At 36.3% G+C, this 25993-nt stretch overlaps 1 protein-coding gene across 1 annotated transcript; it reads left to right on the top strand.

The window, feature by feature from the left end:
- Window positions 1-10325: 10325 nt before the first annotated feature.
- LOC149821607 (succinate--CoA ligase [ADP-forming] subunit beta, mitochondrial-like) lies at window positions 10326-23429 on the top strand. Its single transcript, XM_089981547.1, has 12 exons — window positions 10326-10534; window positions 13038-13148; window positions 14119-14230; window positions 15317-15381; window positions 17041-17118; window positions 18181-18255; window positions 18872-19024; window positions 19237-19371; window positions 19839-20003; window positions 22274-22396; window positions 22967-23038; window positions 23131-23429. The coding sequence occupies exons 1-12, from the start codon at window positions 10433-10435 to the stop codon at window positions 23206-23208; spliced, it is 1269 nt and encodes a 422-aa protein (XP_089837673.1). The 5' UTR covers window positions 10326-10432; the 3' UTR covers window positions 23209-23429.
- Window positions 23430-25993: the final 2564 nt, after the last annotated feature.

Genomic DNA, 25993 nt, shown 5'->3' with positions numbered 1-25993 from the left:
TATTTGCTGATTGATTAATGGTTAGAGAATTGTTTATGGAGGAGGAGGCCAGCCAACCAAGAAACATGCAGCGGTTACATGTAGAATGGTAGATTGACATGGACGTTGGTATCCATTGTTCTTGTAACCCAAGTTGGTCAAGTGATCCTACAGATTAATTGGAAAAGCAATCGCTAGGGCCAAGGATAAATAGATCTTTGTTGATATTGGCATTTGTGATTTAAGAAAGGTTGGTTCCACACAAATATGTTTGTCATTAGCAAAAAAATTGGACTCAATTCGTGGCTTCAAACAGGGGAATCAAAGAAACACCGCAGCATTAAGCTAATAATTAAGTTAATTACAATACCAACAATTTAAAACTCTAAAAACAATAACGAGCAATGTGAACAGCTCAGGAAGGCTCCACTCATCCGGTAATACCATATCCTGATGGGGGTTAACCAGATTCAGATTCTGTTTAGGGTTCAAATTCAAATGATGAAAAGCTGCCTTTATTCAGTTTTTTACATGTAATTGGATTCAGATATGTTGGGGTTTTTGGCTCAAAACTATTCTTAAATTACTTATGCGTTTTTCTCATTTTCCTATGTGTGAGTCTTTCCTATAAGTTTAGTCTCATATTGAAGGTTGTAGATACTTTTCTTGTCCTTATATAATAGGCATCGCCTTAAATGGCAAGGCCCTCAAGGGCATTAGATCTTGGACTTGTGCATCTTTTTATCTTTGAACCTTGGATCTTAAACCCTTGGATTTCGGTTTTGGTCTTGGACCTATCTTTACTGAACAAATTTAATTTTTAAGTCTAAAAACGGTTTGTTATGGATGTGTACATTGTACTTAAATTGGATTTGGATACAAATCCAGACCCTATCAACTCCAGACATGTCCACTCTTGATCTGGGTCTCTGCTACAAACACAAATGTGGGCATGAGCCGCAAAAAGGAAAATTACTCTCATGTTTGCATTGACTTAGTAGGGTCCACAAAAATGGCTCATTCTCTATGCATTTTCTCAAGAATCAATAAATTTTGAGCAATGCAAGCATGCTCTAAGCCTTGTGCGGACAGTAGCGTCCAGGAGTCACAATTGTCTGACCCGTGACCCACATCATCTGCCCAACGCAAATGGCAAACACATGGGATGCCTGAAAATGGCATCTTATGCATCCAAAGGAAAACCTTTTAGGTATCCCACAATCTTCTACTCTTCTCTCTAGAGTAGTAGTATTTATTATGCTTTGTATTTTAATTTTTTGAGTAACTAACTGAGTCGTTCCCCAAGAGTGGTTCCAGACTGAGAGAAAGCTCTCTTAGAGCATGACTTCAAGCCATAATGAATTGATCACTGACTTCTGCATAAGACTCCTGAACATACTGACCTACGACAAATACTTGATAGTTCTGCCTCACCCCCCCCCCCCCTAACATTTCTGGACTGAGAACCACCGAGCTATTGCCCCTCAAAGCAACAAAAAGGGTCAAAAGAGTTTATACCGCCTACCATCTCTAAGGTTGACATAAAACCATTCAGGTTAAGCACACCTTGGTAAGGTATACCCAAAATCTCACTCAAGAGTTATGTTATATTTATTTGGCCATGGGTAAATTCAACTACCATATAGGTTAGTGCATTGTGATAATCGGTTCTTCTCCTGAAACCATAATTCAACATTTTTTTTGCTTAGCACCCATGTGCACACAATCCTATGACTTTCTATCACCCGGTATGCATTTCTCCAATATTGCATAAAATAGCATAATATGTATACCTCATATCACATGTATCATAAAAGCTTGATATTTAACAAATAATCATGATGTATCACATAAAACATGTTGAATAATAATTTATTAAATCATGCATCATCATCAGAGCATATTTATTTTTATATGCTAACTACTACAAAATTGTTTCCTCAATAACCTTGAAATTTCAAGATTTATAACCCAACCGCAGGCAATCATGCCCCATAGGCATCAATCCCAGATCTGAAGTTTATCAAACCAATCACATATTTATATCTGGAATTATAATACAATCATGTATAAATCTCAAAAACATGTTTTTGCAAAACATTCACGTTTTTTAGGTCCCATGGCTAAAGTAGTTCGAAACTGCAACAAGCATAACCATGCTTTGTCAACACATTCATCCAAACCGAGTTCAAATTCATATTCAAATCGAATCAGTATTAAAACATAATCATGCTTAGTTAAATATAAAAATAGATCTAGTCATGTTGTCATAAGTGGATTCAATTATTAACATCAATCCCAAATCACGTAGGAGGCTATTTCACCAAATCAGGGCTTTCATACACCGAAACCATACAACAACAACAACAACAACTACGCCTTCATCCCAAAACAATTGGGGTCAGCGATATGAACCAAAAAAGAAATTCATTTTGGGTCTTCCACATGAATCCTTTTCCTCCAATCATTTCTATCCAACGCCATGTCCTCGGTGAGGTTCAAAGCATTCATATCCTTTCCTATCATCTTCATCCAAGTCTTCCTAGGCCTACCCCGACCTCTTTTAACTAATATATTTTCCCATTTCTCCAACCTTCTAACTGGAGCATCATTAGGCCTTCGCCGAATATGTCCAAACCACCGTAAACGATTCTCTCGCATCTTATTTTCAATGGGTGCAACACCTACCTTCTTACGTATCTCTTCGTTCCGAATCTTATCTTTTATTGTATTTTCACACATCCATCTAAGCATCCGCATCTCAGCTACACTCATTTTTTGAATATGATGTCTCTTGGCAGCCCAACATTCTGTACCATATAGTAAAGCGGGTCTAATAATCGTCCTATAAAACTTTCCCTTCAACCGCAATGGCATTCTACGATCGCACAGCACTCCAGTAGCACTTTTCCATTTCATCCACCCAACCTTTATCCTATGATTTACATCTCCATCAATTTCTCTATACTTTTGAATGATGGATCCCAAATATTTGAAATAATCATTCACCGGTATATCTTGCTCACCAAGCTTCACTACACTCCCATCACTACTTCGTTGCTTACTAAACCGACATTCCATATATTCAGTCTTACTCTTACTCAACTTAAAACCTCTAGCTTCCAATGTCTGTCTCCATAATTCTAACTTAGCATTAACCCCAGCTCTAGACTCATCAATCAAAACAATATCATCAGCAAACAACATACACCATGATACATTTTCTTGAATTGATCTCGTAAGCTCATCTATCACTATCGCAAATAGGAAAGGGCTTAAAGCAGATCCTTGATGTAACCCAACCGTTATCGGAAAATTGGTTGTCACCCCTCCACAAGTGCGGACATTGGTTACTACTCCTTCATACATATCTTTAATTATACTAATGTACTTGAGAGAAACACCTTTCTTCATCATTGTCCACCAGAGAACGTCCCTAGGTACTCTATTGTATGCCTTCTCTAAATCAATAAAAACCATATGCAAATCTTTGTTCCTCTCTCTATATCTTTCAATAAGTTGTCTAAGAAGATGTATAGCTTCCATAGTTGATCTTCCAGGCATAAAACCAAATTGATTCTCCGATATCATGACAACCTTCCTCAACCTAGACTCAATCACCCTCTCCCAAAGTTTCATAGTATGACTCATGAGTTTTATACCACGATAGTTTGTGCAATCTTGTATATCACCCTTATTCTTATATAAAGGCACCAAAGTACTCTTCCTCCACTCATTAGGCATCTTATTTGTTCGCCAAATCAAGTTAAAAAGATTTGTCAACCATTCTAAACCTTTCTCTCTCAAGCATTTCCAAGCCTCGATAGGTATACCATCTGGGCCAACTGCCCTTCTTGATTTCATTTTCTTCAAAGCCTCTGCAATTTCTTTCTTTTGAATCTTGCGCATAAAGTCGCAATTTATCTCATGAAAAGGAATGGAAAAGTCTCCAAGATCTTGAGCATGACTATCATTAAATAGCTTATCAAAATAATCTTTCCATCTCTCCTTAATCTCCTCATCTTTGACTAAAACCCTTTGCGTTTCATCTTTGATACATCTAACCATACCCAAATCCTTCGATTTCCTATCTCTCATCTTTGCAAGCCTATAAATATCCTTCTCGCCTTCTTTGGTATCCAACTTGTCATAAACCTCCTTATATACCTTAGCCCTCGCGTTTCGAACAACTTTTTTAGCTTCCTTCTTTGCTATCATATACTTCTCCAAATTCTCATTATCACGACTCTTACTTAGATTTCTATAACACTCTCTTTTAACCTTAATAGCTAATTTGACATCCTCGTTCCACCATGATGTATCCTTACCTAGTGGTGCACCGCCTTTAGACTCACCCAATACCTCCTTAGCTACTTTTCTCATACCACCCGCTATCTTATTCCACATTGATTCTGAATCCTCCTCGAGACACCAATCAACTTCCTTAACTACCTGCTCTACAAACATTCCTTGTTTAGCTCCTTTCAGTGCCCACCACTTAATTCTAGGATCTATCCTATGTCTATCCCTTTTGCGTCATTGTCTAATTCTAAGATCTAAAATTAAGACTCTATGTTGTGTAGCTACACTTTCTCCTGGTATAACCTTACAATCGATGCAACAACCCCTATCTCTCTTTCTAAGTAGGAAAAAATCTATCTGACTCGTATTAACCCCACTTTTAAATGTTACTAGGTGAGACTCCCTCTTCCTAAACCAAGTGTTTGCTAAGATCATATCATAGGACAAACAAAAATCTAAAATCCTTTCTCCACTTTCCTTTCTTTCTCCTATACCATAGCCTCCATGGATATTCTCAAATCCCTCCCTATTAATGCCTACATGTCCATTAAGGTCACCGCCGATGAAAAGCTTTTCTCCATAAGATGTCTCTTGTACTACTCCATCTAAATCTACCCAAAATTGATGCTTAATGGAATCATCTAAACCTACTTGAGGTGCATAAACACTAATAATATTAATAATATCCGTACCTAATACTAATTTAATAAGTAAAATTCTATCACCCTTCCTACGGACCTCAACTACATTATCTATAAACTGACGACTCATAACAATCCCTACTCCATTCCTATTCCTATTCATATTTATTCCTGTATACCAAATCTTATATCCCCAAGGTTCTATCACTTTAGCTTTCTCACCTACCCATTTGGTCTCTTGAAGACATAAAATATCAATCTTTCTCCTACACATAACATCTACTAACTCTACCAACTTACCAGTTAAAGACCCTATGTTTCAAGTGGCTAACCTAATTTTATGGTCTTGGACTAACTTCTTTACCCGCACCCGTCCAACAAAGTGAGGGAACCCTTGCCTATTTGACACCACACCCGGGCACCGGTGTGACGCGTCGCTTCTGGGCGACGACCTAGCAACCCTTGCACATTTATCACTGCCTCCGGGCCTAGAGAGTACAGCGCGTCGCTCAGTAGGGAACGCCCCAACAAAATTCTCATATTGGTTCATTTTCATAGGATATGACAAAGTTTTTATGCTGGCTGTCACAGGCCTACCGCAACCCTCCTCCTTTATCCGGGCTTGGGACCGGCAGTGTATAACTACACAGGCGGAGTTACACCGAAACCATAACGTAACAATTATGATTTAACTCACCTTTATCTCAATCATAAATATTTACATTAGATCTAATATGATTCAAACCTGAGCCTATTAAAAATCTAAAAAAAAAATATCAAAACATAATTAGAGTCAGAAAACCCGACTTTCCCAATAAGAACTCCCATAAACCTTTATGGAGCAAATCTACATGACCCTAATTAATGTATTGATTCCTAGTACATTAAATCATCTCAAGCTTAATTAAAATATTGATGGCATTCGATTAATGTAAAGAAAAATATTACAACCAACTCATAAACAAACGCACATGAGTCGATTTCTTGAAAAAAGCTCCAATAAACCTTAATCGAAAGACTCGTATGTTTTCATTTATGTTTAAGTTGAAATGGAGCTTAAATAATGTCAATCCACATAATTGCTTTCAAATCATGATGCACATGAACCTAAAAATCAAACAACAACAATATATGAAGTTTTACCTTTAATTTCCAAAAAAGACACCTTGAAACCTGAAATCGATTTCTAGGAATTCAAGGATTTGTTTCTCTTAATAAAAGTCATTTGATTTTTGTAACATGAAAACTGATTTTCTGATATTTAACATGTTATACATACTGAGCATAAACTCCACTTACTGAATTAAAATTTTTTAAGATTAGCAAAAACTATTTATTCTTATGGCCAAACCTTTTCATGCGAAATTACCCAAAAGAGGCTTCAAAACTCACATCCGAGTTTTCCAATACTAACTAAGCAAAATAATTTACTCCAGCGAATAATCTTTGAGAAAACATTATACAATAATTTATACATTACATACCTACAGACTTGAAATCCTAAAACCAATTTTTCAACTCTAGGGTTTAGTTATTTTCCAAATCAGTATTATGACTTATCTAGCATGCTTAAAGTACTCTCCATATTGTTCACAAGCAATTAAAAACATAAGATAAATTATTATGTTCATCCCTCAAGATTCTCAAAAGAAAACCCAATTTATCGGGGTTTCCCGAAACCGATTTTTATAAAAATCCTCCAATGGCTTTATAAAAAATCCTAGAGAATAAACTAATATTTCTAATATAATTTAACATTATAATCCAGCCCAAATACACATCTAAACCATTCATGAAAATTGTTAACCATGTTTTATGTTGAAATATACTCGATTTCGAGGTTTTCTCAAAATCGGTCTTCTAAAAAAACCCTTCATGTCAATAGGTGTTTTCAAGAACCTTCATAATTCTGTAATAACATTTAACAGAGGTTTAATTTCAGATTTCACTCACATTTAACATCTAAAATAATTTTAACACATCAATGATCAATAAATATAAAAACTATTAGGGTTTTGGAGGTCTTTCCTCAAAATAGATTTCATGTGGACCCAAAAACCTTTTTGGATCCCTCAAGAATCATTAAATCAAAATCCACCTGCACTAAATATATTAGATACAGACAAATCATAATGCAAAGTAACCATTAAATAATTACATAATCACCGTTACATAATGTACAACAAAAATCCTAGGTTTTTAAGGTTTTTCCTCAAAACCGGTTTTTCTACAAAAAGCATCAGAAATCATATAGATCATTCATATATTCTAAGAATCAGTGATACATAGTTAATAAGCATATTTTAAACATTGTTTTGATAAAATAAAACAGGCATGGAGATCTACAAATCGTTAGCCACAAGTTACCTCTATATGACTTGCTTTTACCAAAATCAATTTTTTGAAAAACATAGTTTAAACCTTTAAAAACTACATCAATAATTTTATCAAACTCAAAATGTGTAAGGATTACTTTATTTATTAAAAATACATTGCTAAAAAATCAAATTCCCCATCCACACCTCTTTCCAATTCTTTCTAGGTTTTTTTCTTATTTTCATTTTTTCTTCCTTTGTTTTAATTTTAGATTTTCATGTGTCATGTATCATCCTCTCATTAAATCTGGAATTTGCTAAGCCCCTCTCTTCACAAAAAAAGTGTGATAGAAAGAGTCCTCATAGTTTTCTATTTGGCCTAGCCTAGTCACCCTGTCAAACCCTAATGTTGACTAGTCACCTAGCCTAACTTTCTTGCTTAAAAAATTAAACAATCAGCCACAACATAAACAATTTTTAAATTTTTTTATTTCAACTAATTACACCTAAGAGAGAGTTTGGGGCGCATCCCACCCTAATCCCTTAACCAATTAGGTTATTTTAAATTAAGGTAGCACATTAAATCTCCTAGTTAAATTTTAATCAAATTCTTAATTAAAATCTAACTTGTTTGAGGTCCATTGCTACATGAATCCTAGTGGGGTCCACAAGGGCATGTCACCCTATGGATCCAACTCCAAAACCAATTGAAATAAAACTTCAATTTACCAATCTATATTAATTTTAAATTACATTTTTTTATTAAATACTCATTGAATCTGATTTAATTCAAATTCACCATCTATTTCTTATTTAGACTCCAATTTTAAATTTTACAATTATTCTTATAATGTTCCTTATAACTTGAGACTAAATTTCATAATAATTCGAAATCAAGAAAATCAAGAATTTAAAAAATTTCAAGAATTGCATGCAAGTCTTATATACACATAAAATTCATCATTTATTCATTTTACATGTCAAAGAAAAATCTTGGGGTTTTTATATATATATATATATATATATATATATATATATATATATATATATATATATATATATACTTATAATTTTCTTAACTGGAACGGGGCGGGTGGAGCAAGAGTAAGTCCATCCCGCCTCCATCCCTGCACGGGTTTTAATTTTAACCTCCATCTCCGGTCAATTCCCTGTTTCATATCCTCCATCTCCAGTCCAAACGATGTGAGGCGGGGTGGAGCCCCATTTCTCCCGATCTACTGCCATCCCTAGCTAGGCTCCGGCCCAAAACTTGGGCTGAGAACCGATCTCAATCTAATATCCAAATAAGCCTACACTTGCGCTGAGCAGATATTCGATAGTCAGTCAGATGGTGAACACAATTTATCCCAGTAAGCATCCAGCCTAGGCCAGATTCGAACAATAACCAGGGCAATCCAGTTGAGCCAAAGCCCTTGGGCTGCCAACCCGATCCAAGCCAGTACAGTAGTGAGCCCACCGCCTGCCATAGGTGGGCGTGCAATATCATACCCATTATTCCGCATTCCATCGTTCAACACAGTCTTAGCCAACTCAATATCTTATTATGGAGGCCAAGTTTATTAGGGGCTTGGTTAGGGCTGGGAAACAAGACAAGTCAGCTCATCGTTCAACTAAGCTCGGCTCAAAAATTGAGATCGGCGAGCTGAGCTATGAGCCAGCTCGTTTAGGTAAATGAGTCCAGCACAAACACGACAAGCTTGACTTGTATAGGCTCATTTTACATATTATATATTTATAAATTATTTATTTATACATATATTATACACATGATATGTATATTATATATGTTTTATACATGTAGTATATATATTATAGATTTTTAAGTATTATTAAGCTTTAAAAAACACTGAAAACCAAATTTTTTTAGAAAATGAGCCAACTCATGATTTGCTTGTGATGCTTGACTCGGCTCATGAGGAGTCCGGGCTCGGGCTCGGGCTCGGGCTCGGTAAAATGGTCATATAATTAACTTTAGGATCATATATATAATTAGCTCCGTAAAATGATCCAAAAGAAGATGTTTTCTTTTTGGGTGAAAAACAACCTGTGAAAGTTTTCTATAAGTGGCTGTTTGTTTCAAGCAAAAAGGTATAAACATGGACCCATTTTCATATGGGAATGGTCACTTTCCCATCTTTAGACCCATGTGAGACCCAAAGGTTTTCATAAGAAACAAAATGCAGTCATACCCTCTCTCGTGGGGAAACATTTTTACACAAAAGGCTCATTTCATGTGAAAGTGACATCTAGCTCATAAGGAAACACATCTCAACTACTTTACCTTCCCACTTTCTAAGGATCACATGTCGAGAAGGAAAAGATTTTAGAGGACAAACAACCTACTATGAAAAGTATAGAGCTGGTTCGTTGTTTGTTGGGGAATGAAGTGAGAAAAAACATTTCTTACCTTGGAATTAGGGCTAGTAAATGAGCCCAGCAGCTCCCAGTCAAACCATTTACCGAGCCATATAACAACATAGGCCCAGGGTCAGACCTAGGGTCTCTTCTCCCGAACTAGGATCTACTCAGCTCAGCCAATTCTCACCTTTGGTCTAGTAGGCACCAAGCCCAGACCCAGACCGGTCAAAGTTCCTTGCCAAACCCTAGGTGACCTAAATTCACATATTGCTGCTACTTTGTCACCTATTTATAAAAGCTGCTCAACAATTCACATATTGCATCTAGCCGCTTGCTTATAATTTATGTTTCAAAGACACGCTTGGTCATAGAATCATTCGGTTGAAGTCAAATAAATTGATTAAAATACCCTTATTTATTTAACTAAAAGAACGGCTGATACAATTAGAAATGTTTAATGGTAAAGGACAAAAATGTCATTTTCTTACCTAGGAAGGTCTTCAATGAGGTTGAATGTGATAACCCAATTATTGGGGTATTTTTATAAATATTTGATACATTGTGCAGTATTCTGTAAATTACTCGTGGGAGAATTCTTTCACCTATTTATTTTGGCGCCAACAATAGGTGTGTGAAATTTCCGCGTACCCCCCGAGGAAGAACTCATTTTCCTTCAAGAGCCACGGTGCAAGACTTTTCTTCGCGAGGGGCGGCGGGCATTCTCCGTCGTCATCGTCGGCTTCTTCTCTTTTCTTGGTCTCCTTCTCTCTCCAAGGACGACGGGCCAAAGCGGACGATCGAGAGAGGGAGAGAGAGATGATGAGGGGTTTGGTAAAGGGTCTCGTTTCCTGGTCGCTCTCCGTCACCGGAAAATGGCAGAACCAGCAGCTCCGGCGACTCAACATCCACGAGTATCAGGTCTCTCTCTCTCTCTCTCTCTCTCTCTCTCTCTCTCTCTCTCTCTCTCTCTCTCTCTCTCTCTCTCTCTCAGCACCCACTTGTCCATTAAAATGGGATGCACTATGATATTGTATATAACATCCCAACTTATCCCAGAAAACTGGAATAAGTTGGATACAGCCAATCACCTCCGTAAAGTAGTTTCCGTGATCCGATTAAGAAAATCGAGGATTTCTTTCATTAGGTTTTTTTTGTTGTTTTCTGGGTTTCTTCGTTGGAACGATCTTCTTTCTTTTCCTCTCTTGTGGTTTCGTGACTTTCGTCAATCGATTGGAAATAATTGTTGTATCGAGTTTATTTTATCTTCTTTTCTATCTTGAGTTGTAATTTCCCGAGATTATTTAGGGTGAGTTCGGAAACAGCAACGGTCTCCAGAAATCTGGGATAATTTTGTTCTTTTTCCTATTGTGCGCTAGAGCGCGATGTCCTAACTTATCCCAGTTTTCTGGATATGAGTAATTGCTTCCGATGCAACCCTTTGTGAAGGAAAGAATCAATGGGCGAGCGGTTGCGGAGGCAAGGCGCGCACGAAATCGCAATGCAGTAGATATTTTCTTTCCCCCGTTTCTTCGCACATTCATTCTAGGGTTTTCGATTTTCCATGGTTTTTTGATTTCGGGGTATATAAGAACAGAAATGGGTTTTGTTCTAGGGCAATTGGGCCTAGTGCAGATTGGCATCTAGGAAGTGTTTGGTTGCGCCCACTTATCCAGGAAAACGGGATATGTTGGGAAGTTGCAATTTCGAGAATGCAATTCCCAACTTATCCAAGATTTTTTTATAAGTAGGTGTGCAAAACGCCTTCTCTAGTTTTTGACGTTAGGGATGTTCTAGATTGGGTTTTTGCACCATGTTTGCCACTCTAGTTCCCCAATTGGTGTTAAGAAGTGCTGTTAGCAATACGCCGGTACGCCATTACTGGCTGTGTAACAACTGGTATCTTTTAGAAGTATTTTAGATGCGCAGCCTGATAATGAATCGAGTCCAAGGCCATCTTGGGCTTGACACTCTTTCTGGGAGGTAAGTCACCTACTCAGCAGTAACTCCCCAGCCGAACTACATGCCTAGTACCACAAGTAAGAAGGAAGCTTGCACCATGGGCATGGATAAGGTAATTTCCAATTGATGCTGGAGGGCCTAAGGGGAAGAAAGAAAGATCTATCTGTTTTGAAATTTCTCCCGTGGGCATGGATGAGGTAATGGTTGATCGATGTTGGGAAGTCGAAGGAAAGGGGAAATGATTTATCTGATTGAAATCTTGTGTCCTGTTGATGGGGATGTGATAAATGACCAATCGATGCTGGAGAGCAGAAGAGGAAGGGTCAAAAGTGTATCTGCTTTGAAGTTCATGCATCTGGTGTGGATGTGCCAATGGATGATCAGTGCGGAGAAGCAGAAGGCAAGGGGCAAGGATATATCTGTTTCAAGACTTTCTTGTCGTCGGTGCTTACAATTACAAGGGAAAGGGAGAAGGATATATATGTCCCAAATTTGTGTCATGGACTTGAATGAGGTAATGACTGATCAATGCTGGCGATAGAAGGGGAAGAGAGGGTCTTTTTTTTTAACTTGTGCCATGGGAATCAATGAGGTGATTAAATGTCACTAGAGATTGAAAGGGGAACCAGGAAGGACATATATGTTTCTTTGGAAACATGTGTTGTAGGCATGGATGAGATGTTTATTGCTTGAGACTGTGAGGTGGAGGAGTAAGAGAGGAATTGTTGTTTCGTGCTAATTGTTTAAGATAGCTCAAGTGCATCACCTGATATGAGTTATCTGCACAACAAAAGTCAATACAATGCCCAAGAGAGTTGATAATTAATGCATAATCATAACCAGTCCCAAAACAAACTGCTAGTGCCTAAATTATCTTTTTCTGTTTGCCAATTTTCTCAGAGATCTATTTGGGTATTTATTTTTCAATAAGCAGGTAAGATTTACTTGCTTGATCTGTCAAATAAATTTAGGCTCTACTTGGGATCCGGAGATGAGAGGGAAGATGGTATTTAATGAGGATTTAATAAATACCACCTACCACCACAGGTGCTTGGGAACCCTGTTTTGGGGGAAGAGAATGGTGTTGGGAGTGGAGATGGGACATTTTCAACTACATCCTCACAAGGATGTTGTTGACAACTCCAGCGTCATCTCCCATTTTCTTCTCCACTCCCATCACCCCTCTCATATCCTCTCCAACACTGGCTCCCAAATAGAGTCTTATATATTTTCAATAAAATTCACAGATATTATTCATAGCATTTGATAGCTATTGGCAAAACAGTATTGCTTCGTAGCTTTTTTTTTTATTGGATACACTAGAACATTGTACCTTTTTTGGACATGTCGGACAACTTCTCCTTTTTGCAATTATAGGTGCAAAAATTCTATTAGCAAAGCATGCTGTACATCTTAAATTGAAAAGTGTTTTTTCAACTAATTGATGTCTTCTCGCAACTAGGGTGCTGAATTGATGAGCAAATATGGAATAAATGTTCCAAAAGGAGTTGCAATTTCTTCTATTGAAGAGGTGAAGAAGGTGATTCAAGATGTTTTCCCCAAAGAAGAGGAGGTGAATATGTGCTTTACTTCTTTTTGTTTCAAAACACAAGATTTGGATCTTTTAATGCTTTTATTTGGTCCATAATGAATCCTCATTGATCAGTAAGTCATAAGTGAAGTTGATGTTAAATTATTGTAGAGGATCATTGTGTAATTTCTCTTGAGAGTGGTCTGTATTTCTTTTATGTTGGTTTCATTTGTTTTGTTAGTGTTAACTATCTTCTGTATCTGCTTTTTCTTTTCTTTTTCCCCCCTCTTTTAATATGGATTTCCTTGCTTTCTCGTTTTAATTTTCCAGAAGATGATTTGTCTCTCAACTCTTGAAGTTTACTCTCAATCATTTGGCATGAAATTGGAGTTTCATGTCACATGGAAACATATTTTGATGCACATGCATTTTATATAGAAATTTCATCCATGTGGTGCTTATTTAACAACTATCTTATGAGAGTATTGTTACTTTCAAGTGTATACCTGGCAAAATTGGATCAAGTGAACAAATTTTTAATATTTTGAAGTACCACAAATATAATTTTCTCCTTGTTGTGAAGAACTTGGCTACCAAAGAGTAAATACTAAATAGGCAATTTGGTTAATATATTAGGATTCTAATTTATGCAAGAGTATGAAAAAAATAGAATGTTAACTTTTGTGCTGTTCTAGGTCAGGTGCAGAAAGTTGAGAGATTCTTGCAAAATATTTCCCCTAAACTATCCTCATAAACTTTAAGTTTGTTTACCTTTTCAATATTGTCCTGCAGATCTAAATTTCCACATTTTATATGTTGTATATATAAAACATTGGAAAGACTGATGATCCTGCAAGGGCTGGCTATAGTAGTAGATTTCAACTAATGCTGGTTGATTGCACTTGGACTCTTTATGTTGAAGTCAAACCGTCCGAATTTTACTTTTTATTGGTAGCTTGAATAATGTTTAGTCTTAGCATTCTTATCCTTTCCCTCTTTTTTTTTGTTGCAGTTGGTGGTTAAGAGTCAAATTCTTGCTGGGGGGCGAGGCTTAGGAACATTCAAAAGTGGTGTGAAGGGGGGAGTGCATATTGTTAAAATTGGTGATGTTGAAGAGATTTCTGGTACTGGAGTTACACCTGTATAAAACATTCTTCTAAGGCTACAAGTTGATAATTATATCCTTTGTCCATTTTGTCTTGAGGTTGCTTCACTATAGGATGAACATCTTGGTTACAACTTTGATTAATGTCTACCTTTCTTGTGGAGCTCTTTTGTTGAACCAAATCTTGAGTGTCTGGCGGAGAAGTTAAAAGAAGAAAACATTTTTGACTCCTGATGTTTTTAATAAATTCAATATGTTATATGGGAGTTCATGTTTTATTTCTGTTATTTTTCATTTTGAAGTATAATTCAAATAATGTTACTTCATGTGATAAGGATCTTTGACTGACCTTCATACAGTTCAAACAGATTCATTGAGGTCATTTTGTATGTCTTCAGTTTTTCAAACAATTTGAAGTTTCATGTGGAGTACTAGATTAGCACCATAGTCACATGTATCATTCAAAGCAATTTCTCTCCGAATGTTTTTCTTAGAGTTTTTTCAATAAGTAATTTTCTCAGAAAAATCTCAAAAGTTAAAAAATTTGAAAAAAAATATAAATAATAATAAAAAGATAAGAAAATAATAAGTCTTGCATTATTTTTCTTGCAAAAATATAAAACAAGTTTTAAAGGTTTTTAGAATATAAAAGAAACAAAAATAGAAAAGGTAGGCTTTAAAACATTATATATATATTCCAAAAACGTCACAAAATATCATGATATTTTGAAAAAATCATGATATATTGCCAATAATTTTGGATTACCCTAAAATAATGATATTATTGTGATATTTTCAAAATATCAAGCAATATCGGTGGCTATGATTAGCACATAACAGCATAGCTTATTTGTCATATGGTGCATTAGAATCTTTACCACGATGGGCATGAATCAGTGGCATTTTGAAGTACTCTGCAGTTCACTGAAGTATGTTGTTAGCCACATTCAGTGGAAGAGATGCAATGATATGATAGGTTGCTAGATGAGAAGACTCCAAAATAGCCAATAGCATGCTTCCCCTCTTCCACAAATCATCTGCTCATTTTCACCTTGTATGTGTGGTATCCTCTTATTTCAAGATTTAATTTGCTTAACCTATGCAGCGAAGATGCTTGGGCAGATCCTTGTCACAAAACAAACTGGTCCACAAGGGAAACCTGTGAACAAGGTTAGGCATTTCACTAGCTTGTCTTTTCCTTATTTTTTATTTTTATTTTACCAATGCCCTTTTCCATTGGGGTAAAAAAGCTTATCTTATACAATTGAAGATTGTTTGTTCCAGTTGGTTCAAAAAGTTTGAGTCTAAAGGGACTCGGATGTAAATGCTACATGTTAACTCCAAATGAGTCTTTTGAGGATGCATCTTGTTTTTATTGATGACTATGCATGGTACTGCTCCTTTTGGATGCTGATTGACATTCTCTCTCTATAGTGAGTAGTCTATGGGTTGGCTATATGAGTCTGTTTTTTTCCTTTTCCTTTTAAACTAATTTGTTCTTTGGCTAGTGGCTACGAAAATAGAAGGAATTGTGAAAAATCTCTGAATAAGTTTCAGAAAAAACTACATTTTCGTGTTTTGTGTTCTGAAAAGAATGCAATCATAAAGATCCAAGATCTTGATGCGGTTCCCAGGCCAACAGATTCGGGAAATCTTTTTCCCTTGATTAGTTGCCATTTCACTGTCTCTAGTATCCGCCGTCTCTGGAGGCAAGCAGGAAAAGAAGGTTCCCTGTCCTGCCTTATACTCTTGCTTCTTCTTTCGCTTTCTTGCCTTTTGTTTTCTCTAGCCTGACTACAACAATCCATGTACCGGCGCTCTATCTTCTTCCTCTATCTTGCTTTTGTTTCCTGTTGCCTGAACGCTGGAACCTAGATTTCTTGAATGCGAGCGGAAGCAGTATTGTTGTCTACTCTTGCCTTCTTGCTACTACTGCTTCTGAACCTATGGAGAGAAAGATCTATCTTAAAACAAACTCTTGCGATGAAGAAAGGTAGATAGAAAGCCCCCGATAATATTGAAGTCGAATTTAGGGTTCCACCTTTTCCTTAGCCTAGTTTTCATGCGATTATGGGGTATCCTTTTGTTGATTATAAGTATAATTCTCTTTCTTCTTTTTGAAGAAGAATTTCTCCTGTTATTTTCAGATGTTTATCTGTTCAAATATCTCTTATCCCATAACTCTCTAGTGGGTATGTGACTAGTAGAGCTATAGGAGATATTATTAGAGTTTTTCAAAATTTGTTTTTTGTAAATCGTAGTCTTCTTCTTGATGGGCTCCTTGAACTTATGTGGCAACTGGCAAGCCATAAGTAGACTTTCATGTGTATATTTTTTGAAAAAAGTTTCTTTGTCTGTTACTCCACCAAGATTGTCTGTTTCATGTGGTACAAGTAACATATACGTTTAAGCATTTTATCATTATATGCTCCTTAAATCTTCTTGTTACAATTTTGTTGTTTTTCTGGTAATGTTATATGTTGTTAGGTGCTTTTGTATGTTGGTATTTTTTCTGTTTTCCTTTAGCTCCCTTATCCATTTTTTGCTTCTTCTATCACTATAAATTAGAATTCCGTTAAAAAATTGTTTGCACTGGAATGAAGTCAATGTAAATTTAAATCTTGTAAGACCCTGAAGCAAATAATGGAAAATATGATCTATCGTTATTCTAAGTTTCTCATTTGGAAAATGTGATCTTTTGTCCCCTATGTTCAGTTGATTGAAAATGTCATGACCAAATTAATTAGGCACTTCAGTCAGCTTTTAAATTTTCTAACAGCAGAATATGTTAATGTAGAAATAGATTGAGTGCTTGTTTAACTTTTGCAGGTTTACTTATGCCAAAAGATGTCACTAGTCAATGAAATGTACTTTGCTATAACTCTTGACCGAACGACTGCGGGTCCAGTAAGTTTACCACACTAAAATAATAATTTTTGCTTTTGAAGATATTGTTTTTTACTTGATGATGGGCAATATGTTGTTTCTAAATTAATGTATTCATTTTCCATCTTTCCTATATACTCCTTTTGTCAACCGTGCCAGTTTCAGACACATGGCGATGTAGATTCAAACATTATCATCCTTGGACACATTAGTACACTCCAAAATTTCCAATGTTTAAATCATATACTCCTTACGCCTTGGGGGTTTAGATCATGGAGTTCCTTACACTTTGGGCCACTCTGTTCATGTTTCTGACACTTATATGGAGACTTATGGATATACATTTTGTGGTCGATTTTTAACTTTGCTGACAGTGACACTATTTCTTCAACCTGCCATATATTTTATGGCTTCTGGCTGTTTTGTTCATGCAATCTTTTCTTATAAAAAACTTGTGTACAGAGGAGGCCAGCTATGTTATTAGCATTTGTATATAGATTCAGTTCTATCTGTTTGGTGCAGAACTTCTAGGAAGTGCAATCTTTAACTTTTGGCTCCTAATGCATATAATTCTTGTTTTCATTGCTATCACATTCTCCACCATTGTTCTTTCAATACGATTTTCTATGTGGCACATCTTGCTGGATTTTTATGTGGGGGCACAATATATGATCCCTTTTCGGTTTTACCCTCTAATCCAGATCACTTTACAACATGAAGCCTCAGTTTTTTCCTGAGTAACCATAGCTTCTGAAGTAATTTGACTAATTTATATTCACATTGTGGGTAACTAATCTATATATTCTGAAAGAATGAGGATACAGATGCCTTGCAGAGGGGCTTTTTAGTTCTTGTAAATGGAGAATTTCTAGGTATATGTGCTGTGGTTCTGGCTACACATCTAAGGGTTAGCTAATTATTTGCTTAAGATCACAAGCTTCTTAAATACTGTGTACATTTTTATGGTTTTCTCTTGACAAAGTTTGATCACATTTATAAATGACATTGAGCTTTTTCATTTTGTCCATTGTCTGCTTCAGGTGATAACTGATAACAATATAGAACCTTTGTTTTGTTGTGTAGATCATAATTGCTTGTAAAAAGGGTGGAACCAGCATAGAAGATCTTGCAGAGAAGTTTCCTGACATGATTATAAAGGTCATTTCTTTATTTGTTTTTATTGGAAATGAAAATATTCATATATTGTCAAGGCTATGAATATGCATGTACTCTTTAGCTATATTATTTCAACTGCTTACACTTGGTGGATGCTATTGATTGTCAGAAAGCTGAATTGATTGATTCCTTCTTTTGAGTGAATTTATATACTGGATTGATATATTATTGTATCTGGAAATAATTGAAGCTTGTAGATGTACCTAGGGATGATCATTGGCTGGGTGGAGTTGGCCCAACAGAGAGTGTGAGATTATTGTATATGATCCATTGGTGCTTCACTGCTTTTCCGAGATGTATAACCATAATTTTTGGCTTGTGTTGCCAATAGGGCTGTGTGTGAGATTATTGTATGACCCACTGTGTGTGTACATGTGTGTGTACGTATAAAGTTTAGCATTTATTTTCTCTTTATGTCTACATTATTGATAAATATTGAATCCAAAAGGATTTATGTTTGCATTTTGGGAGAAAGGAAATATATATGCATTGGATGAATTGAAGCCAGTTCTATCTTGGATCATTCCTCTTTTTAGTTGTTACTGTCTCTTCCATCTTGCATGTGAATGCAATTGCTAAAAGTGTGGTTTGTTGTCAGGTGCCTATTGATGTTTTCAAGGGGATCACTGATGAAGATGCTGCTAAAGTTGTGGATGGCTTATCACCCAAACTGGCTGACAGAAATTCTTCGATTGAACAAGTGAAGAAACTTTATAAACTTTTCTGTGAGAGCGATTGCACACTTCTTGAGGTGAATTCACTTCTCTTACAAGGGAATTCATATCTCTCTTAAAGGAGGCTTTCTTGATAGATTGATCATTTGCATGGGCCTTCTTTCATATTTTGATTTTTCCAATGCAGAAAAGTTACTAACTGTTTGCATTTTTTTTTTGGCACAAGCTTCTTGTTAGTCTGTGGCATTCTTTGTTTGGATAGATATCTAAATTCTTCTTATTTTTGCAGATAAATCCTATGGCCGAGACTTCTGATGGCCAGTTGGTAGCAGCTGATGCCAAATTGAATTTTGATGATAATGCTGCTTTTCGCCAGAAGGAGACATTTTCTCTTCGTGATCCATCTCAAGAGGACCCTAGAGAGGTCTGGCTTCTATCAATTCTTTATGCATCTAAGCCAATTCATTAGACACTTTTGACCTTGGGGTATGCTTTCATGTGGATCAGGTTTGACCTGTATCCAAAGCAACCCATTGCAGTTTAGCTGGATTGAGACGCAGAGTATCTTACCTATCAGATAAGGTTCAGTTCTAATCCAGTTCAGCCATTAACTGGTCAGGAACCAGAGTTTTTATATCAAATTTGTGAAAATTGTCAGATTTGGCACCATGGGTACCAAAACGTATATTGGATGTTGATCATTTGTGAATCCTGACTACCTGAATCTGGCCCCTCTTAAATCACTAGTGCTCATGTAGATTTAGCTGCTTTAAAGCCTTTTGAACTTGATCGTACTGTTTTGAAAATTTTGAGCAAAGCCATGGCATTCTCATATTTACATAAATCTATGATCTCGTGTTCTAACATGCCTTTGCTTTTATCTTTTTGCAGGTTACTGCAGCAAAAGCAGACCTAAACTATATTGGGTTAGATGGAGAGATTGGATGTATGGTGAATGGAGCAGGACTGGCTATGGCAACCATGGACATAATTAAACTCCATGGAGGAACACCGGCCAATTTTCTAGATGTTGGTGGAAATGCCTCAGAGGACCAGGTAAGAGATTATATTTCCAGAATTTTTGTTTGGTTATAAGAGCACTCTGTGTTTTTTAGTTTGCAACACATTCCCTGCATTTTTTGGTAAATGTGCTGATGGATAAACTTGGACATTTCTTATCACAGTTATTGCATGTTCTTTTCCCTAGAGTTTTGTGGAAACACTTTTGGAGTTGTTCTTAGACCACTATGGTACATCTGATTTATACAAAAAATTATACTTTCAGCCTTTCACAAAAAATTCACAGGTGGATAGTAACAGATACATATGTAAATAACATACCACATAATCAGTAATACTAAACATGCTTTCAGGCTTTTATAGAAAAATTCACAGAAACTCACATATACATTATATATATCACTTTCAGCCTTTAGCAAAAAAATTCATCAGAAACAAAGTAAACACACACATATATATAAATAACATAATCAATTAAAATTAATTGTTCATTGTTTCAATGTTTCACAGAAAAAATCCCAAAAGCAAAGTAACACAAACACATTTAATTATATAATAATCAATATATAATTAACTAAGCATGTTTTCATCATTTCACAAACACACATGCACATATATAAGTATATATACAAAAAAATAACAGAATACATGTAATAATAATAAAAAATATCTAAATTGCCCTCACATCTGGACAAGGGCAGCTGAGTCGCTGACTAGTCGATGCCTAGTAGGCAAACTTAGTACCTTTTAAGGTATCCACCTAGGAATTGCAAAGCCTAAGCATTTTACTTATACCTAGGCCTACTAGGCGGACTAGTCAGTGACTACATAGGTGGGAAGTGGGAACCAAAGATCAAGTAGATGATGTGTTCACCAAGAGTCTCTCTCCTCACTGCAGAACATTTCTTTTCAAACATCAAATGATTCCATTAGCATCGTCTCAAGTTTGAGGGGGAGTGTTGAAATATAATATAGTTTTCAGGATTTTTTTGTTCTACTCCACATTTGTGTACATATTTTTATTTGTAGAGGTATCTTTGTATTTTTACCTTAGTTGTAACTAAGAGCGTGTCCCCTCTTTAGTGGGGTTGTATTCTCTCATTCTTACTAATGAAGTATATCTTCTTCTTTCTTTTGTTGCTCTCTCTTCTTAAGAATACTTGTATGCTCTTGATAGTGGGCTTTGCAATTTGTTTTAGAAATAAGCAGTACGACTTTTGAGCTATGTTACCAGGACACGCCACTTTAGGTGTGGCATACCCGTGTTGACACGGGTATGGGTACCGAACATGCCATTTTGCATGTCCTCTATTATATTATATATTCAGTATATTTTTAGTATGTAATATATTATATTCAGTTTGTTTTAAATTTATTTCTATTTATGTGATATTTAATATATATATATATATATATATATAGCCGTGTCCTCGTACCCACATTTGTTGGAATTTCTGTGTCGTACTCTTCGTACCCGTACCCAGGTAACATAGCTTTTGTGCATGTTGTGTATGTTTCATCATTTCTTGATGCAACAGCATTTTCAACTCAATAGTCCTGGAGCCCACACTAGTATTGATACTTCTAGCCATATTTATCATGTCCTAGTTTGGGTCGCCGCCTGCAAACTTGTATCGAGAGCCTTATCACAAAAGAAAAAGGCTTCTGTATGTTGGGAATATATGATATTTTCACCTACATTATCCAAAATGGCAGTAATGTCTTGTTTTCATTAACGTCACGATTATCTTGATGGTGATCCTAGAAATTTGTTCAAATTTGTTTTTTCCCTTTTTTTTTTGCTTTGTCGGAATCTTTTTGGGAGCAAGAAACCTTCTAAAAAGTGCTCATGGTTCTCGAACAAACTAGTTCCCTACACCTGAAAATTTTGCACCAGCTGCAATCTAGTTGTACAAGTGTACAAGCACATGTTGCATATGTATATTTAGAACATCTGGTCTATAGTGTACAATGATTTGTGCTGATGAACTACATTTTATGTGCATAAGGGAGGTGGGTAATCAGTTTATTGGTCCTTTGATAGGGACCGCATTTAGGTGGATCCAATTCCCTGAATCAAGACAGGATGCTCAATTAACTTGCGGTCTAAGTCTACTGTGGGCTGTTGGGAAGTCGCCCAAATCCCCAAGTTGTGATATGGGAGTACTGGAGTTATACAGTCCACTCCCGGTGCAACTTGGTTTCATGACTTTCGAAGCAATAAATTGCACTTAATGTGTGTTGACTTTCTAAACAATAATGGCAATAAATTGCACTTAGTGTGTGCTCTTTGATATGTCATGTAGGTGGTGGAAGCATTCAAAATCTTGACAGCTGATGAAAAGGTGAAAGCAATATTGGTCAACATATTTGGGGGCATCATGAAATGTGACGTAATTGCAAGTGGGATTGTGAATGCTGCCAAACAGGTAAACATTTTCTGGGCATCATTGTCAGTTTGCTCTCTCTCTCTCTCTCTCTCTCTCTCTCTCTCTCTCTCTCTCTCTCCACATGTAAAACTTGTGAAAATTTATACAGTTTCTCCCAGCCATACTGGAAAAAGGCATCCATCTCTTAACAGGAAGAAATTTTTCCAATGTATGTTTCCATACTTGAGAAATAGGTCCAACACTGATGTTTATGCCCCCAAATAGATTTTCATACCTAATACATTTTTGGCACGCAAATATAGGAAAGTTTCCACAGCAATGTTCTTTTAGGGCACAATTTGTGATGCAGTCAGAAACATCTCTGCGAGCTCTACCCGTCACCTAAAACATGGAAGCTACTTTCCTTCCACAGCACACCACACACCCCTCATCCATAAAGAAAAATCTTCACAGAAACCATTTTCGTATCCCATGATTTTCTTTCAGATGCAAGTGTGGCCCCAGGACTCTGGCCTTTCATGTCGAAACTGAAATATGTGTTCTTCACTTTTCATCTTTGATCTTCTCAATTCTCAATATCATGAGAATTTTGAATGCCTTCTTTACCAGGTTGCGCTCAAAGTACCTGTTGTGGTTCGGTTGGAAGGAACCAATGTTGATCATGGGAAGAGGATTTTGAAGGTAATTTTTCCCATCCATTCATGTTTGTCCTTTTGCATTTCTGTTAGGCCTTTGCCTGGAAGAAGTCATGGTATTAAAACACAATATTGCAGGAAAGTGGGATGACACTGATCACAGCGGAGGATCTGGATGATGCAGCTCAGAAAGCTGTAAAAGCCGCAACAAAGTGACAAAAACTCCTCAACCTCTACAGGGCCATTTATCACCCTTTTTTGAATAATGAAACTGCAAGTGTTCTTTGTTATATAGTTATTTTTCTGGGAAAGTTGAGCCAGGGATTTGGAACCCATGTTTTAAATAATGGCATTTTAGGACCCCAGCCCAAAAAAGAAATTTAAATGTTCATAATGCATATCTATCAATTTTATATAAAAACTGTAGTTTAGTAAAATAACTATCTGCAAATCATGGTTAAATTATGAAAACATGAATTGATAAGACGGGCTCTTATTTGTCCTTTGTTTAAAAAAAAGAACGTTAAAATGTTATTTTCAAAACATGAGTTCGTTTTGAAATGATGATGGATCTTAAAACGTCAATTCGGGTTTGTTTTCTAGTATAGGGTAAAGATGGGCCATACGTGAATTATTTTCCCTCTTTAAATCCAATGATAGCGACTTGGATTTGATTTGCCAAACGTAACGAATGGTCCAAAATCCAAGCTTATTGCAGGATAATTTCTACATATAAAACCATTTTTTTTGCTTGATATTCAGGATCCACCTTTTTAAACAATTTCTGAAACAAGGATTTGCATTAGACAGCACCTCCTTTTGTGCTCCTTTTCAAGGAAAGATTTTGTTTGAAGGGGTGATTGTTAAATAAATCGTGTGGGCTTACACATTATTTGATGTCTAAGGTTAAGACCCATATAAAGTGATCTGGATATATGATATCTCATATGGTATTGTTATATTATGGGTAGAGACCTCATTTAATTTCTTATTTTATGAGAGGTTAAATTGGAAATAAACTCAGGTTGTTGTAATTAGGTTATGATCTTCAAAATCATATATAGTGGTTGTTTTTTGCTTTTTTGTTAAATATAGTTGTTTCTCTCTCATGAAGTTTAGAAAGAAAGATAACGTCAGGTATAGTGGTTCTAGGTTCTGAAAGATCAAACCCGTAAAAGATCTATCATAAAACCAATGATTTAAGTATATTTTTGCTTTAAATTTAGTTTCTAATATTTTTAATGATTTAGCATGAACAAGGTTATGATCAAATAAAGTATTTTCTCGGATTTCAAATCCCACAACAATAGCAAGTTATTGACGCAATGTTGCATAAGAGTCCAATTTGATCATAATATGACCTAGTTTAGATTATGTACAGGGAGTCTAGTCAGAGGACCTTGCCTGTGCCCATTCACACCTAGCAACTAAGGCAAGGTCAAGTCTAAAAGATTGATGAGTCTTCAGTTTGTTTTTTTACATATTTGTCTTGGTATACCACGTTCGGGAGACATACTAGTCATCTCGAACGCAGAAAATGCCAAGGCTAAGACCCTCACTCTCAGCGCCTATGCTTGCTGAGGCTTATGCGAGGGGTATTTGTTAGGATGCAAAAGGATTTTGGATCAAAAAATATACTGGAAAGTCAGATCGATTTGAATCTAAAACAGTCAAAATTTTTGAAAGCCCCATCCTGAATCCCACCAGTTTGTAATCATACCATCGAATGAGGATCGGGTCACAGGAGCAACCCTAGATGCCTTTCATCTCTAGATGAATGGCATCATCATCACAATGGGTAGGACCGTGGGATGCTCATCTTTTGGATGAGCCCCATCCAGGGACATCCTATGAGTTTAACTAGACTGTTTAAAAACTGCTGTCCTTGCTTTGTAATAACATTCAGGGTGTCACCAACCAGGGTGGGGGCTCCGCTTCATTGGCAGGAGCTGTTAGTGCATGTCACCATGTGTTGGGACGTTGCAAGTTCAAAACCCAATGGTATGTTTGTAGCTGGTGGAGGTCTGCTTAATCATAGCAAAAAAAAATCAGGGTGTGTCTGATTGTGCGGGATACCATGACGTTGAGAAGGGGAACATGAACGGATAAAGAAAAACAAAAAATAAAATAAAAAAAACATCGGAGGTAGGGGTCTCTCTCACACCCCAGTGCAGCAGCCGGGTAGCAAGCAGCTGGCTGCGAGAGGCCGATGATAGCACCCTCGTCTTTCTCTCTTTACCTTTTCTTCTTTCTTCCCCTTCCCTTTCCCCTTTTTCTTTTTTCTTCCACTTCTCTCTCCCCCTTGCTCTCCCTCTCCTTCTTCTTCTTTTCACTCTCTTTGATTTGATTTAGGGTTTCTTTTTTATTTGATTAGGGTTTTTCTTTGATTTTCTTTTATTAGGGATTTGAATCAAATTTTTTTAATTAATGATTTTTGTAGTTAATTTGATTAGGAATGTTTTTATTTGATTTTCTTTTATTAGGTTTGAATTGGGGCTTTAATCGGATTTTTTTATTAGGGCTTTTCATATTTAGTTTGATTAAGGTTTTTCTTTAATTTTTTATTAGGGCTTTTAATCAAATATCTTAAATTAAGGATTTTGATATTTAATTTGATTAACGCTCTTCTTTGATTTTATTAGGATTTTTTTATTTTCTTTAACCAAGGCATTGAATCAAATTTCTTTAATTAGGGCTTTTGATATTTACATGGAGAAACCACCCCCCAGATCAAAGAAGTAGCCGCGCTCTGCTTGCCATACTTATGATCATTATCCTAGCAACTTAAAACCCCATGGTGTTACTCCTCGCTCTCAGGGAGTCGCCATGCTTTGACTTGTACAAGGGGTGACACCCATGGGATTTGAACCTAGACTGCTTGCCTAGCATCTTAGACCCCATCCCAGTGCACCAAACAACCTTTGGGATGTCTTGATAATTAACTTGATTAGGGTCTTTTGTTGTTTTGATTAGGGTTTTTTATTTTCTTTAATTAAGACTT

The sequence above is a fragment of the Nuphar pumila genome, chromosome 11 (genome assembly GCF_984573655.1).
Source record: "Nuphar pumila chromosome 11, dmNupPumi1.hap1.1, whole genome shotgun sequence".
Lineage (NCBI taxonomy): Eukaryota > Viridiplantae > Streptophyta > Magnoliopsida > Nymphaeales > Nymphaeaceae > Nuphar > Nuphar pumila.
This window is presented reverse-complemented; position numbering and strand designations above follow the sequence as displayed.

Coding starts and splice junctions, on each gene's coding strand:
- LOC149821607 (XM_089981547.1), top strand. CDS start 10,433: ATGATGAGGGGTTTGGTAAAGGGTCTCGTTTCCTGGTCGCTCTCCGTC. Junction 13,149..14,118: donor TTTTCCCCAAAGAAGAGGAG/GTGAATATGTGC, acceptor TTTTTGTTGCAG/TTGGTGGTTAAGAGTCAAAT. Junction 15,382..17,040: donor AAGGGAAACCTGTGAACAAG/GTTAGGCATTTC, acceptor TAACTTTTGCAG/GTTTACTTATGCCAAAAGAT.